Here is a 15,529-nt window from a genome sequence, read left to right as displayed (position 1 = left end):
CTGAGCTGCTCCACCAGGCCCCTCCCCACCAGGGCTTGGGGCAGGATCTACTGACCACAAGCCCAAGTCTCTGAGGTTATGCAAAGACTTTATAAATATGTAAATTGACTCTTTCAATAATTTGCATACCGTGTCATGTGGCGCCGCAGAAAACTTGGCAGGTGTATGAAGACTGGGCCGTGCACTGGCATGAAACAGGAGTGATGCCTGGGGAAGCGGGGCCTGGGGATGCCATTTTAACAGCCTGCTCTGAGCAAGCTTTCCTGCTCCCCTATCTCCCCCGCTGCACCTGGTCATCCAGTGCACCTCAGTGCTGCTCATTGACCAGTCCTGAATAAAACAGACCATGCAGAGACCTCCCGAAGTAGCCCCACATTTCCCTGGTTCTGTGAGGTCCCAGTTCTGCCACAGACGCCCCCTGTGAGCTCGGTTAAGTGACATGATCTCTCTGTGCCTCAGTTCCTCAGCTCTAAACTCCCACCCTTCGTCTTGTCTGCCGAGTCTGTAACTCCTCGGGGCCGGGACAGGCACTGTGTTATGTGCAGCGCCTAGCGCCACGGGGCTCTGATCTCAGCTGGAAGGACCTTGGCTCCAGGGTCAGTGGGATCAGGTCCTAGCTCCCTCTCTCCTTCCCTACTGTCAGTTGTATGAAGGACACGTGCCAAGGCATGTGTGTGTTAGGGGGTAAGGTAAACGTGTCGTCCTAACGGCTGTCTGGCCCTGCGTGCTGTCTCTCTCCTCAGTTAATGTGGGTGATTATATCGAGGCTGTGTTGGATCGAAACCTGGCAGAAAACATCTCCCGAGTCCTGTATCCGAATGACAATGTGAGTGACCCCCTTCCCTACGTGCCTTTTCGCCCCTTGGGTGGAGTGTGCCTCGTGAACATTCACCCAGGGCCGGAGCAGGAGCCGGGGCCATCTAGGGCCTGCCCCAAAGCCCCTGGGCACCGTTCCACTCAGCTTGGAGGCCTCCCGGCAGGTCACGCTGCACCTAGGTGGCGGTTAGCCACAGCGGGGATGCTAGCACGAGCCAAGCTGATGCCGGGCCTTGTGTGTCTAGTTCTTCGAAGGGAAAGAACTGCGGCTGAAGCAGGAATACTTCGTGGTAGCTGCCACCCTGCAGGACATCATTCGCCGGTTCAAGTCTTCCAACTTCGGCTCCCGAGACCCAGTCAGGACATGCTTTGAGACCTTCCCAGACAAGGTGAGCACCTGGCAGAGCCGTGGCAGGTGCTGCCGCCCCAGGCTCTGCCGATGCCGCCTCTCTCCATCACGTCGCTTTCCAAAGCAGGCACTAGGGACCCCATTTCCAAAGATTTAGGTGTTGAAATCCAGCCCCTACGGCTGCTGTCAAAATAGTGAACGTTTCTTGTGAAAAATGTGCCCCTTTGTCATTTGAATTTTTGGAAGCACGTTGGCCAGCTCTGCTAGAGCCATTCCTGGGCGTCCATCCCTTCCCAGAGGCTTTGTGCATGTCAGGTGGTGATGGCCATGGACGCTGAATTAGCTCTGTAACTGCCCTGTGGGACTGCCGGCTCTACAGAGCGTTGGCTGGTATAGCTGTGTTGGCAGAACCTCTAGTGAAGACTTCGAGACCTTGGAGTTCTGCTGGCATAGCTACACCGCCTCCCCGTATGTCAAAAGAAGAGACGTTTCTTTCAGGATAGTTGTGTCTACACCGAGTGTTTTGCTGGCATCGTGATGTCGGCTAGCGGGGGGGAGTTCCCACACTCAGCGCTGATATAGCTGTGCGACAAAGCTGTGTAGTGTAGACCGGGCCTGGGACTGCCCTGGGAGCACAGGAGCACGTCCCCGTGAGTGCGTCTCACCTGGGAATGTCTCCACTGCAGGTCGCCATTCAGCTGAACGACACTCACCCAGCACTTTCCATCCCGGAGCTCATGCGGATCCTGGTGGACGTGGAGAAAATGGAGTGGGAGAAGGTGAGTGTGAGGGGGCAGAGCTGGGCCGGGCCTGTGTTCAGACCCTGCCTCGCCCGCTCTTGCAGGAGGGTGGCCTTGGCAAGACCCGGGAGAGCTTCGTTTAACCCTGACTTTGATCCTCTCCCCAGTCGTGCATCCTCCTCTGTGGGGACTTTACTCTCCCGTTCGAGCCTTCCTGGCTTCGCTGCCTCTTGCTTCCTCTCCACAGCGAAGGGGGAGCTGCCCACAGCGGCCAGGGTCCCTCTTGACCGTGTCTTCCCCAAGAGCTTCTCGCCCCGCAGTTTCTCCTGCTGAGTTCCTGCTGTCTGATCTCCACCTCTCTTTCTGTTCTGCTGGTACTTCCCCTCTCCCTGCCTCCCATAGAATCATAGAAACTCAGGGTTGGAAGCGACCTCAGGAGGCATCTAGTCCAACCCCCTGCTCAAAGCAGGACCAACACCAACTAAATCATCCTGGCCAGGGCTTTGTCCCGCCCACTCTATTTCCAATGCGCTCACTTTTTCCATATCGTCCCCCTCCCTCCACACAGCTGGGTCCACTTTCTGTCCTGTTTCCCCCCCGCGACACACGCGAGCTCTTTGCTGTAACTGGAGTCCTGGTTACCCTCCTGTTGGGCAGGAAGTGCCCCCTGCCGGCACGCTTTGGCCAGGGGTGACGGGGAGAGATCTCCCGGAGAAGAAGGGGAGGCTGCTCTCACAGGGACTGGAGAGGCCTGGCAGAGCTGCTGGAGGGCCCAGGGCTAATGGGCGTCAGAGTAAATTCATATAGCTATTGATTGGAGCGCAGATTTGAACCTGGGGCTCTCACATCTCAGGTGAGGGCCGAGCCACTGGCCTATAGGGTGACTCTGGCAGAGCCTTGGGGTATGTCTGCACTGCAGTAAAACGCCCCTGGCTGGCCCGTGGCCGCTGAGCAGGGCTATAGGATTGCAGTGTAGATGCTCGCGTGCTCCAGCCTGAGCCCAGCCTCTGATCAAGGCCCGAGGGGCGCGCACGTGCACCTGAAGCACCGTTTTCCTGTCCCAGGTCAGGATGAAAACTCCAAATCTTGAAAATTCTTGTGAACCATAAATAAATAAATAAATAAATGCAAATTCCGATTGGGCCAACAGAAATGTTTCCTTTCGATTTTGACCTTTTTAAATCTTGTTTTTTACCTTTTTTTTTTTTTAGTATAAATTAACTGCAAAATTGAAACCGTCATGAACTGAAATACGCGCCTTTCTAGGGTTTGAGACGGATAAAACGGGACCTTTCGACAGCGTCCAAATTTTTGTTTCTTAAAAATGTTTGGGACCAGGGGATTCATCAGAGCCAACCTCTTCCTGTTAGCAGGGCCGTGAGTCGGCATTTTCTGACGGAAAAACCTGTCGTGGGCCCCACCAAGCCAGTCTGAGAGCTGAAAGGTCGTTACTGTGCAGTGCTGTTAGAGATATCGGCAGAATCTGGTGCTGTCAGTTGTGTGTGTGTGAGAAAGAGAGAGAGATTCCCTGTCTCTGGGAAGTGCCATCCCTCTGCTCTGAGATGTTGTCACAGTTTGATGGTTTAAGGGCAGAAGGAACCAGCCATTGAGTTAGTCAGACGGCCTGTAGCACCACCCGACAACCGAACTCCGAGCAGGGTATCGCAGCCCAAAGCAGACTGGACAATCCTGTGCCCCCGGCAGGGAACAGGAGGGACCCAGGTGACCTGGGGGAAGATTCAGTTAGACCCTGAGGACATGGACCAGCCAGCCCAGCACCTGCGGGGGCTCCTAGTCTGACCCAGTTGTTGAATTTCACCCAGACACCCCAGTAATGATCCCAATGGAGTCAAACTCAAGCGTCTCAGTTGTTTGATGTGAGCGTGTTTGTCCCTCCCCAGGCCTGGGAGGTCACCAAGCGGACCTGCGCCTACACCAACCACACCGTGCTGCCCGAGGCCCTGGAGCGCTGGCCAGTCACCATGTTCGAGAAGCTGCTGCCGCGCCACCTGGAGATCATTTATACCATCAACCAAAGACATCTGGATGTGAGGGGCTCGGGCTCGGGACTGGGAGCTGGCCCCAGCTGACAGGGACCTCGTCTCGTCCAGGTCCCCCAGCCCAGGCCTGGCCTGTAAGGCGTGGAACTGCTGCTCTCGCCGTGCGTCCCACGGACGAGTCTTTGCAGCTCAGAATCACTGTCGCTCTGAGCCGCTGCTCCCTGCCAGGCAGTGGCTCTGCCGTCTCTCCCCGTGGCTGCCCCGTACTGTGTGGTTCGGGACGCTGTGCTGGGTTCTCAGTGGATAAATAGCGGTATTTAGCCTCCAGCGCTGCCCGGCTGGTCCCTGTCACCTTCAGGGGGGAGTGGCTGGTAAAGGCCCCCCTGGGTTCTTGGTGCCCCGTCTGCCTTTGAAAATACCCCCTAAAAATGTAAACGTGGGGTGCACCCACCCAGGAGCAGCCCTAGGGGGTGCTATGACCCTGCTTCTGCTCCAAGGCACAGTACCTCCCTGCCCCCCATTGCTCTAGTCACCCCCCCTTTGCTCCTCACTGGCACTGGGGGAGTGGCAGAGCAGCAGCTGCACCCCCTTGCTCAGGGGGTGTACCCCGAGTAACCCCCCCCAGCAGTGTCAGGAGGGCTTTGACTCCCCCAGGCTGGGGGCAGCCCCAGTGACAGTCTAGCCCCTTGTCTGCATTTTAAGGCTGCGCCACTGACGTTTGTGTGTGTGTGTCCCGGCAGCACGTGGCCGCCCTCTACCCCGGAGACCTAGACCGTCTGCGCAGGATGTCCGTGATCGAGGAAGGGGACTGCAAGAGGATTAACATGGCCCACCTCTGCGTGATCGGCTCCCACGCCGTCAATGGGGTGGCCAGGATTCACTCCGAAATCGTGAAGAATTCCGTGTGAGTGACTCACCCGCAGAGCGGCCTCCCGTTCAGAGCTGGCTTTGCCAGGGAAAGGCTGTTTTTCCTCACTGCCCAGCCCTGTAAACTTAGCCTGGAAGCTGAGAGTCAAGCTGGGTTCTTTCCTCCTCGCACCAGCAGTAGAGAGGCTGCAGGCCATACAAAGCTTTCGGTTACATAAGAACGGCCATACTGGGTCAGACCGAAGGTTGATTGTGTGTTGTGTGAAAAAATACTTTATTTTGTTTGTTTTAAACCTGCTGCCTATTAATTTCATTTGGTGATCCCTAGCTCTTGTGTTATGAGGAGTAAATAGCACTTCCTTATTTACTTTCTCCACACCAGTCATGATTTTATAGACCTCTCTCATATCCTCCCTTAGTCGTCTCTCTTTTCCAAGCTGAAAAGTCAGTCTTTTTAATCTCTCCTCGTACAGCAGCTGTTCTATGCCCCTTCTGTACCTTTTCCAATTCCAATATCTCTTTTTTAAGATGGGACGACCACATCTGCACGCAGGATTCAAGGTGTGGGCGTCCCATAGATTTATAGAGAGGCATTATGATATTTTCTGTCTTATCATCTGTCCTTTTTCTTAATGATTCCCAACATTCTGTTGACTTTTTTGACTGCTGCTGCACTCATTTTCATCGCCTAGGTTTGGAATCGCAGTTTCAGCAGCTAGGATCACAGGTATTTAGGGCCTAGTGCAGTTCCAATTGATGTCAACAGAAAGACTTCAGCTGGATTGTAAATAGAGTCAGGAGCATCTGAGGTTACAGTTTTATAAAACTCTGGGAACGGACCTGCTCAGTGTCTCCCCTACTGCCCGTGCGTTTCAGATTCAAAGATTTCTATGAGATGGAACCAGAGAAATTCCAGAACAAGACGAACGGCATCACTCCGCGGCGCTGGCTCCTGCTGTGCAACCCAGGACTCGCAGGTGTCATTGCTGAGGTGAGCCACTCCCATGGGAGCTACTTCACCCCTAGTGTTTGTTCACAAAACAGTCTTCAGGGCAGTGTAAACAAATGGGGCCAGATCTTCAGCAGGTGTCAGTCCGCGTAGCTCCAGGCAAGGCTAGAGGGGCAGCTGTCTCACTTCTTGAACATCTGACACACACATGCATGAGGGCAGAGCTTTAAAATCAGCCATCAGGAGTTACTCAAAGAACTGCTGACCGTTGGCTCCACCTTTCCATGGGCTGAGGAGAGATCAGCGGTTCTCAAACTGGAGGTTTATAATGGTGTTAAATATATAAACAAGTGTTTTTAATTTATAAGGGGGGTCGCACTCAGAGGCGTGCTATGTGAAGGGGTCACCAGTACAAAAGTTTGAGAACCACTGGGATAGATTGTCAGAACAGCATCACCTCCCTTGGTGTCATGATATATGGAACGACAGTCTCTCTTAAATGGGGCGTGCACTAAAGGAAATGTCTACAGCTACTCACACAAACCGGCTCCGACACAGCTTGAGTTCCAGCTTTGTCTCCTTTGTTTACCAGGACCATGCCTTGCCAGGAACTCCAGACAGCATACTAAGACATCTAGTGGCTGATAATACACTGTAAATACTCTACCCATCTGGAAGTAATTCCTGGCACATACAGCCTTTCTTTGCTTAGCTGTATGGGAGTGCTATGGAATTGTGTGATAGACTAAAATGTTTTTGTACCAATCATTTATTCCCAATACATTTAAACTCTAAAACAATGCATAGTAATAACCTAACCACGATAATTGGTGCCATATTTTTGCCAAGCCTGGCTTTTTTTTTCTTTCCCAGTCAGGACTGAGGCATTTCTAGCAGGGAAGTGACATTATGCAGCAAGTGAGACATCCAGCAAAGGACATTCATTTCCGGTTTTATTTCCTTAGAAAATCGGAGAAGATTTTGTAACGGATCTGAGCCAGCTGAAGAAGTTACTGGATTTTGTCGATGACGAGGTGTTTATCCGGGATGTGGCCAAAGTTAAACAGGTAACGTGGACATCAGAGCAACTAGTTCATAGCCTAGTTCTCAGGCTGAAAATTCTGCTGGGGGCAAATGGGTGCAGCTCCATTGACATCAGTGGTGGTTCACCTGGCAGAGAACTGGGCCCACAGAATCTCGAGATGGAAAAGACCCATTAGCCGGTCTAGCCCATTCCCCCGACAGTGCAGGATTGTCCCATGTTTGTCCGACTCAGGTTGAAAAGTTGAAATACCAAAACTCATTCCAGAATGAGAAGTTCTGAAAACTATTGATTGGGAAACTTTGAAATACTTTGATTCAGGGCAGCCCCGCGTTAGCCTGTGCCTGCCTGCGCTGCTTCATTGCCTCGCGGGAACTGTAGTTTGGGTACTTCACGCCCATTCATCCTATGGGCCGGGCTCCATGGCCACTACATCTCCCATGATGCATGGTGTTCATGGTACTCCCATGATGCAATGTGGCAGCTCAGTCAGAACAGACATCTTGGTGCATCATGGGAGATGTAATCTGGCCAAGAGCCTAATCCATAGGGGGAAGTGGGCTTTGATGTACTGGAACTACAGATCCCTTGGGGCACCGTGGTGGCTCGGGCGGACACAGATTAATGCGGAGCCAGCGGGAAACATTTTAATTTGATTTTCCAAATGGAAAATCAGGACATTTTGGCACAATAAACATTCTCTAACGTTCTTCCTATCGATGGAAGATTCCTGACCGGCTCTAACGTCAGAAACCCGACAGACCAGGTTTTGCTGCAGCAGCAAAGAGATTCGTGCTGGAGGCAACAGGCTTGTCCCCATTTCTAGATGTCTGGCCGTGCCCCATTGGGAGTGAAATGCTCCTCCCATTTCTAATTTCTTACCCCTCTCCCCTCCCACGCTCTCGTTTTCTTCTTTCCTTATCCCGACTCCATAGTTCCATTCTTGCCTCCTCCTACCCCTGCTCATCTGGTCTTCCCCTCTTCTCCCAGTCTTCCTCCTTCTCATACTGTCTTTGCTGCTTCCCTCTTTTCTGCTCCCCTCTATGCCCTTTCCTCCCTCCTGCTTTCCTCTTGGCTTCTCTCTGCCCTTGGTCAAGTTACATCTTCCATCTGGCCCCACCTTTCTACAGCTGGCTGGGCAGGAACTTGGGAATTGCCAGACTGGAGCAACAAGGAGTCTGGTGGCACCTTAAAGACTAACAGATTTATTTGGGCATAAGCTTTCGTGAGTAAAAATCTCACTTCTTCGGATGCAGACTGGAGCAGACCATCTCGCTCACCCCATCCTGTGTTTGACAGTGGCCAGGCCCAGCTTCTCCAGAGGAAGGTGCAGGAAAGCCCGGCACTTATGGGGTAATGTGCCCCCAGGGAAAGTTTCCTCCTGACCCCCCGTCAGCTGGGTGTTGGTTTGTGCCCTGGAGCATGAAGGTTTATAGACCTTCCAAAAGTCTTGTTTTTTTTACCCTTACTCGTGTGACTCTTGTTATCTGTATAAATGATCCCTTTTTAATACTGCTAAGCTCAGGGCCTCCATGATACCTTGTGGCAGTGAATTCCACAAGCTAACTGTACACTGGGCGAAGAGGTATTTCCAATGATCTGTTTGAAATTTGGGCTCTTTCAATTTCAGTGACTGTCCCCTTGTTCTTGCACTGTCTGAGCAGTCCCCAGTCTACCTCGCTGCTCAGTCCTTGCTTCAGGCAGCCGTCTGCCCATCCCAGAGGTTCCCTGGAGTGTTGTCTCAAGCTGTGAGGAAGAGGGATTTCCTCGTACATTTGCACCCTTGTCAAGCAATCTGTAGCATTGGCTTTGGCTGCAGGTGTCTGGTGTGCGGATAGAAGACACCTGTCCTACGAACCCCCGGGCGGGTGGGAGATCACCACTCACTCCCCAACCCACGGCGCTGAGCACTCGTGACTGGAGCTGGTCAGGAATTGTTCAACAGAATGTTTATCAGAAAATGGCGATTCAGGAAAACCAAAACTCTTCCTGGAAATGTGTCGGTTTCAATGGAACTTTTGTTGGGAAGGCTCCGCAGGTCCAGGAAGTAATTGTGGGAGAGAGAGAGAGAGAGAAACCCATCCCAGCTTTGCCAGCAGCCCGGTGGTGAGGCTCTCACATGGGAAAACCCATGTTCGAGGCCCTGCTGTGAATCAGGCAGAGCAGGGACTTGGTAAATGTTCACTGGGCAGAGAGAGAATCTGCCAGAGGAACTCTTGTTTTCCAGCCAGCTGCACCGTGACAGACGAGCTGTCAGACGGGTACTCAGCTGTCTCCCCGCTTTCCTTCCCAGGAGAACAAGCTCAAGTTCTCGGCCTACTTGGAGGAGACGTACAAGGTGAAAATCAACCCGTCCTCCATGTTCGACGTGCACGTGAAGCGGATTCACGAGTACAAGAGGCAGCTCCTCAACTGTCTGCACATCATCACCCTCTACAACCGTGAGCCGCGCTCTCGCTCCCGCCGCGCTCTCGCTCTCGCTCCCGCCGCGCTCTCGCTCTCGCTCCCGCCGCGCTCTCGCTCTCGCTCCCGCCGCGCCGCGCTCTCGCTCCCGCCGCGCTCTCGCTCTCGCCTCGCCGCGCGGCTGCCTGGCTCACTGGGTCTCGGGGCCCTCTGGGTGCAGGACGGAGGGCTGTGCTCCGAGGCGCCAGTCCAATGGCGAGGGGGGGAGACTGGGTTTGTCTCGCAAAGTTCTGCCCCTTTGGCCTTGTTGGTCCTTTCCCAAGCAACGTTTGGTTCCTAAATATGTATTTTCAGTGCAAATGGTTTTCCTAACTTCCAAAGACCCACATTACTGTTGGTTAACGTGGGCTGTATAACCCCATGGTCATGTTGTGCCCCAGAAATACCAGAGCCCAATTTCTGCTCTGGGAGCAGATGGTCAATATCAATTCTTGTGTCTTCCTGGAAATGTTGATGGTGCTCTGAGGTGGTCACGACCGGAAGGTTTAGCACAGAAGCAGATGCAGATCTGGTGTCTATAGTTTTGTTTACTTAGAGTATAAACTCCTTAAGGCAGTGACCACATGTTACGTATTTGTACAGCACCTGGCACGACAGGGTCCTGTTCATGACTGGTGCCTCCAGCCGCTACTGCAGCCAAAGAACATCTTTGTTACTCAGCACCGTCACCCCTGAATTACTCTAATTTTATCCTCTTCATCTTTCAGGCATGAGAAAAGACCCATCAAAGTCCTTTGTGCCAAGGACGGTGATGATTGGAGGAAAGGTGAGACGTTTCATTAACTCTTCCTTTGGAGCACAGTTTAATAAGCTGAATTGGGTGCATGTCTCTGCCTTCTGCTGGAGGGAGACATATATTGCTGGCCGTCTGGCTTCCGGTCTGTAAAGACAGGCTCCGCCCCCCGTTCTTAGCGCTGTACAGACGCCGAGGGAGAACATGGAGGGGAAGGCAGAGGCCTGGCAGAGGGAGCCAGTGGGGAAGGAATTGGCCTGGGGACGAAGAATCACAACCTGTGGCTGCCGTTGGGGATCTTTGCAGGACTCCAGTGGGCTTTGGAGGTTCGCTCCACCGTGGCCGTGGCCGTATCATCTTGCTGCCGTCCAGTGCTCTCTGTGTCCCAGCACTGGCGCCAGAGCAGCTGCTTGGTTTGAAAGAGTCTTTCTGCTGTCTCTGCTCAGCCCTGCTCCTGGAGACTGCTGCTGGTCAGTAGTTGTCTTCTCTTCGGGAGCGATCACAGCTCGTCTGCAGCGGCCGCTTGTGGGGCCTGCTGCTCTCAGAATACACAGCCCTTGGCATATCGTTTCTAAAACCACATGCAAGCGTTGAGCCCCATGTAAGCCTGCAGGGCCCCGGCCTCTTGAATGAAAGTGAGAATTTTCACTGCCCTGCCTCTATGAACAGCGTAAGACTTGGGCTCCCAAACTCTATTGGTTTTGCACCACCTTGTCGAAAAACTGTTTGAAGAGAACGGGATCAAGCTCACGTCTCATGTGCACTGGCCATTCCAGGAACCCCGGCCTAGGCTACTCCCCTTGATAACATCCGTTTTGATTGGAATCGCCAGAGGTGCTGGAACGAGGGGGCTGGGGGCTGCCGCATTCCCTGGCTTGAAGCGGTGTCCATCATATCCAGGGTTTGGCTCAATGGCTCTCAGCCCCCCCACTACACACATTGTTCCAGCACCCCGGGAGTCTCTCCTTTTCGCCTTACTGTGCATTTCTTTAACTTTTTCTGTGTCTCCATCTCCCTCTGCAGGCAGCTCCCGGCTACTACATGGCCAAAATGATTATCAAACTGATCACGTCCATCGGGGACGTCATCAATAACGATCCCTATATAGGAGATCGACTCAAAGTCATCTTCTTGGAGAACTACAGGGTGTCCTTTGCTGAGAAAGGTAAGACAGCAAAGGGGGTGGACTGCGTGGATGCTGTGAGTTGGCAGTGACTGTGCAGTTGGTGAGGAAACCATGAGCCGCTTTCCCTATGGGCAGTGCTGGGATTCAGGGGCAGGCTGAGAAATATGGGTAAGGGAACAAGCACAAGCCAGGGGAATGCGGGAGCAGACGGGGGGGTGGGGAGGATCTGGCCAGAGCAGGGCACAAGGTTGTGGGGCTCCATTTAAACCTCCCTTTGGCGCTTTTCCCAGCATTCCCTGTGCCGGGATTTCAAAGCGGGGGGGCTCCAGCCGTAAGTACCAGAGAGAAGCTGCACCGGCAGAACAGACCTCGCCACGAGAGTGCAGCCCGTGTAGCCCTTTGCTGTGTCTGTTCGTGTTAGCACGAGGTGGGAGGCGTGAGATCCAGCTGAGAGCAGCCCCGAGGGCGATATTTGTGTGCGCCCCATCCTGGCCGAACCGGAGACATGTCCCCGAGACCTTGTGCGTTCAAATGGGCATGGAGCTCTGGCTGTGCGTTGTCATGGAAAGTCGCCCAGCGGTCCAGGCAGGCTGACCTGGAAGGTGTTTGAATGTCGGGTCGGGCAGCCCTGAACCAGGAGCATGTGCCCATGTGTAGCGGTGCTCTGGCGTCTCCTGTTCTGACGCAGTCCTCGGGTGCCCAGCCCTGGATTCACCAGCCACCACCAGCCGCGTCACTTTCCAGCTGCACTTTTCCCCAGGCTTCTGGTTTCCTCCTTGTCAGAGCTGCTTGCTCCTGGGAGGGGTTGTCAGTGGCGCTCTGGCCGGGGGCAGACGCGTCCCTGTGGGGCAGTGCTCCTGGCTGGTGACAGCAGCTCCTGGGAGCGGGGTGAGGATGGGGGCGTGTGTGCTGACTGGGAGAGCCTGGCTGCGGCTGGGGAGCTCTGGGTCTGGGCTGCAGAGGCGACTTTGTGGCCCCCTCCCTCAAGTCCTGGCCGGCTCTGCGCCTAGCTGGTGCCCTGCTGGTGTTCTGTCCGCCCCTGGGGCCAGCGGAGCCGCTGGGGACTGAGCAGGCCCCAGGAGTTGCCGTGCCAGCAGCTGGGCAGGGGTGCGTAGGAGCCGCAGTGCTGGCCCAGACAGCCACACCGCCCCCCCCGCCCCCGGCTGGCCCCTGTAATAGCTGGGACAAGGGGTAAAGAACAGCGACGTGTTAACTGCCTCCTCCCCCTCCTCCCCCCCGCAGTGATTCCCGCGGCCGATCTGTCCCAGCAGATCTCCACGGCCGGCACCGAGGCCTCAGGCACGGGGAACATGAAGTTCATGCTGAACGGCGCCCTCACCATCGGGACCATGGACGGGGCCAACGTGGAGATGGCGGAGGAAGCCGGCGAGGAGAATCTGTTCATCTTCGGCATGCGGGTGGAGGACGTGGAGGCGCTGGACAAGCGAGGGTTTGTAGAACAGCATCGCAGGAGACCCAGGCTGCCCCCTGCCAGAGTGTCCTTAGCACATACCCCATCGCCCCGTGCGTTACAGGGCGAGCGGCCGTGGGAAGGACGTGAGCTGTTGTGTGGAAAGGGGAGAGGGCAGGTAGGTGCAACCGCGTGCGGGAAGGAGACAGGGCCTGGGTCCGAGTCAGCGTTCAGGAGTGGAGCAGGAGTGGCTGCCAGTAACAGGTCACTCTGGCTGGATTCAGAGCCAGGGACTCATGGAGCGTCGCTCATGCCCCCGTGTGGCATTCTGGCCCTGGCAGGGGGTGGGAGGGGCACTGGGGCCTGGTCCCGGGCACTGTCCATCATGCGTCTGCTGCGTTGCGTAGCCAGGCCAAGGAGCAACTAGCAGAGGTTGCCGGATGAGACTTCCCCCACCCCTGCGTAGCGCTGGGAAAACGAGCCCCACTCCCGACCGCCCCTGGGAAGCAGCGGTGGCCGCTGGGGTACGTGGCTGCAGCAGATCTGGGCTGTAGCACCAGTTTTCACTTCTGATGTGTTAAAAAAAATCAAACCAACCCCACACGCAGTCCCCTTGTGCCGCGGAGTCCAGCAGGTCCGGGCCAGCAGAGAGGCCGGGTCTGCTTAAGTAGCTCTTAAACTCCCACCCTTGCCGGCGGGAGGAAGCGTGAACGGAGACAGGTCCCCAGCTGCCCCAGCCCAACGTGAGGCTGCACGGAGCCAGCTACAGCGTGCGCCTCTCTCCTGTGCAGGTACAATGCTAGGGAATACTATGAGCGCATTCCAGAGCTGAGACAAGCCATCGACCAGCTCAGCAGCGGCTTCTTCTCGCCTAAAGACCCTGGCTGCTTCCGGGATGTCGTCAATATGTTGATGAACCACGACAGGTGAGAGCCAGTGAACTTGGTCCTTGGTTCCAAGCCGGTGTGGAAGCCCCTGGGATCCTGGGTGCTCCTCACGATGGCCCTCGTCCATTGATGCCTATGGGCTCAATGGCCTTTGGATGAGGCCGGAAATACAGCGCTCCGGACCCTCTGGTGCAATATTCCCCGTCCAGCTCCAGCCTGGGGAGATGTAGTTGGGTGCCATGGACGCTGGAGTCCAGATAAGGACGTGGGACCAGGTCCAACCTGCCCTTCGTGAAAGCCCCGGTCCCCTTCCCAGGATGGCCCCACTCACAGTGCCGAGTGGGCTGGACTTCACGCTGCTGCGGAGCGATGCCCCCACGCTCTGGCCTTTGAATCCCAGCCCAGGGCAGCGGCTGGCCCTTGTACCCAGCGCTAGTGTGCAGCAGGCATGGCCAGCGTAACGCCTGGCCCAGTGCACGTCGGTTTCACCCACTGGTTCCCTTCTCCTCTCGCTAAGGCCTGTCCTGGGCGGGGCCTCGCTCACCCGTTCCCCAGCTCCCTACGCCCCAATGGCTTCGGGGCAGAACGAACCGCCACTGTGAGGCTGGAGAGCAACATGGACGCCAGGCGAAGGAATCCCCCAGCCGGGGCCTTCCCGGCCCTTGTAACCCTGGTGCTGCGGCCCAGGCTGCTTCCCACGTTGGGCCAGGGCCCCACCCTCCCGTGCCTGGGTTACTGCTGCACGGGGGAGGGTAAAACACCGTGAATCTCAAGCCACAGTTTCCTTCTCCTCCTTGCAGCAGGGCTGGCTTTGCAGGGAGAGGGCTGGTTCCTCCCACCCTGGAAGAGAGGAAGGGGCAGCCCTGGATTCCTAGTGATTCTCTAAAGGCAAAAGCCGCTGATGCGGAGGATCTCTGCCTCCCGGCCCGGCCCGGCCTTACCGCCCCTGCACCCGTGGCACAGCCTGTGGCTTCTCTGAGCGGTGCTGCCCTCAGAGTCCCTCCCCAGTGCCAGCGTGCAGGAACTCACTCCATGGGCCCTACTGGGCCTGCAGCCATCTACCCCGCTTCCCCACCCACGGACCTGGGGCTTCTGCAGGGGAGTGGGGAGCGCCGGTACCAGGCGATCGTCTCTGGCCTAATGCCAGGGATTCATCTCCCTGCCGCTCCCAGAACGCACAGGGGAAACGAGAGCCAAGAAACAGGCCATGGACTGGTTTATGAGCAGACAGCACCAGTTTCCTTCAGTCTGTGATAGCCGCGTAGGCTCCTTCAGCAGCTCAGGGTTGCGTCGGCCCCTAACGCTGGAGAAACCCAGCGGCATGTTTCCTGCTCAAAACCTCCGGCAGCACGAATTGTTCACCCTGATCCTTTGCGCTGATCTGAGTTCAGCATCTCACTCTCCTCTGCTCTGGTTTCAGATTTAAAGTGTTTGCTGACTACCAGGCCTACATGGAGTGTCAGGGCCGCGTTGACCAGTTGTACAGGGTAAGATAACCCTGCGGTGCAGCCAATGGGCGGATGGTCAGCAACATTGACAGTAAACGCGAGGCCTCATCTCCCTCCTGGGTTTGCTGGCGAAACTACACCGGCGTAGCCCTGCTGGCAAACCCGCCTAGTACAGCGCCCACTAGTTCAGCAAGTGAAATCAGCCAGCCCACCAATATAACTACATCCGCACTAGGGCTTTGCTGTCTTAGAAATGTCACCGAAACTTGTTGTACATAAGCACATAAGAACGGCCACACTGGGTCAGACCAAAGGTCCATCTAGCCCAGTATCCTGTCAGCCGACAGTGGCCAATGCCAGGTGCCCCAGAGGGAATGAACAGAACAGGGAATCATTGAGTGATCCATCCCTGTCGCCCATTCCCAGCTTCTGGCAAAAAGTACCGGTAAAAGTTTCTAGTGCAGAGCTGTCCTCAACCACCGTCCTGCTCCAGGTGAAGTGGTGGAGACCCTATCCCTTGGATATTAAAAGTATGTCGGCCAGAAGGCTAGTAAATGTACGCGAGAACAGACCTGCACTGGCCAGGTGCTGGATTAGATGACCTGTCAGGCTTTTCCAGCTCTCGGTTCTGCTGCGTAAGGAATCCTGCTGCAGCAGCAATAGGTGTGGTTGTGTTTTCCCAAAGCAGAGTTAACAGG

At 55.4% G+C, this 15,529-nt stretch overlaps 1 protein-coding gene across 3 annotated transcripts in view; it reads left to right on the top strand.

Annotated features, from left to right (window-relative positions):
* The window catches only part of PYGB (glycogen phosphorylase B), a 36,090-nt gene that overhangs the window by 17,194 nt on the left and 3,367 nt on the right, over positions 1-15,529 (top strand). For all 3 annotated transcript variants that reach the window (XM_034763927.1, XM_034763928.1, XM_034763929.1), the window contains 13 exons: positions 744-826; positions 1,062-1,205; positions 1,852-1,944; positions 3,807-3,953; positions 4,646-4,809; positions 5,649-5,763; positions 6,687-6,788; positions 9,057-9,204; positions 9,934-9,992; positions 10,983-11,124; positions 12,328-12,535; positions 13,288-13,422; positions 14,804-14,870. In XM_034763927.1, the coding sequence (XP_034619818.1) occupies positions 744-826; positions 1,062-1,205; positions 1,852-1,944; positions 3,807-3,953; positions 4,646-4,809; positions 5,649-5,763; positions 6,687-6,788; positions 9,057-9,204; positions 9,934-9,992; positions 10,983-11,124; positions 12,328-12,535; positions 13,288-13,422; positions 14,804-14,870 (1,607 nt within the window). The remainder of the gene's footprint in view (positions 1-743; positions 827-1,061; positions 1,206-1,851; positions 1,945-3,806; positions 3,954-4,645; positions 4,810-5,648; positions 5,764-6,686; positions 6,789-9,056; positions 9,205-9,933; positions 9,993-10,982; positions 11,125-12,327; positions 12,536-13,287; positions 13,423-14,803; positions 14,871-15,529) is intronic.

This window comes from Trachemys scripta, chromosome 3 (genome assembly GCF_013100865.1).
Source record: "Trachemys scripta elegans isolate TJP31775 chromosome 3, CAS_Tse_1.0, whole genome shotgun sequence".
In the NCBI taxonomy this organism is placed as follows: Eukaryota; Metazoa; Chordata; order Testudines; family Emydidae; genus Trachemys; species Trachemys scripta.
This window is presented reverse-complemented; position numbering and strand designations above follow the sequence as displayed.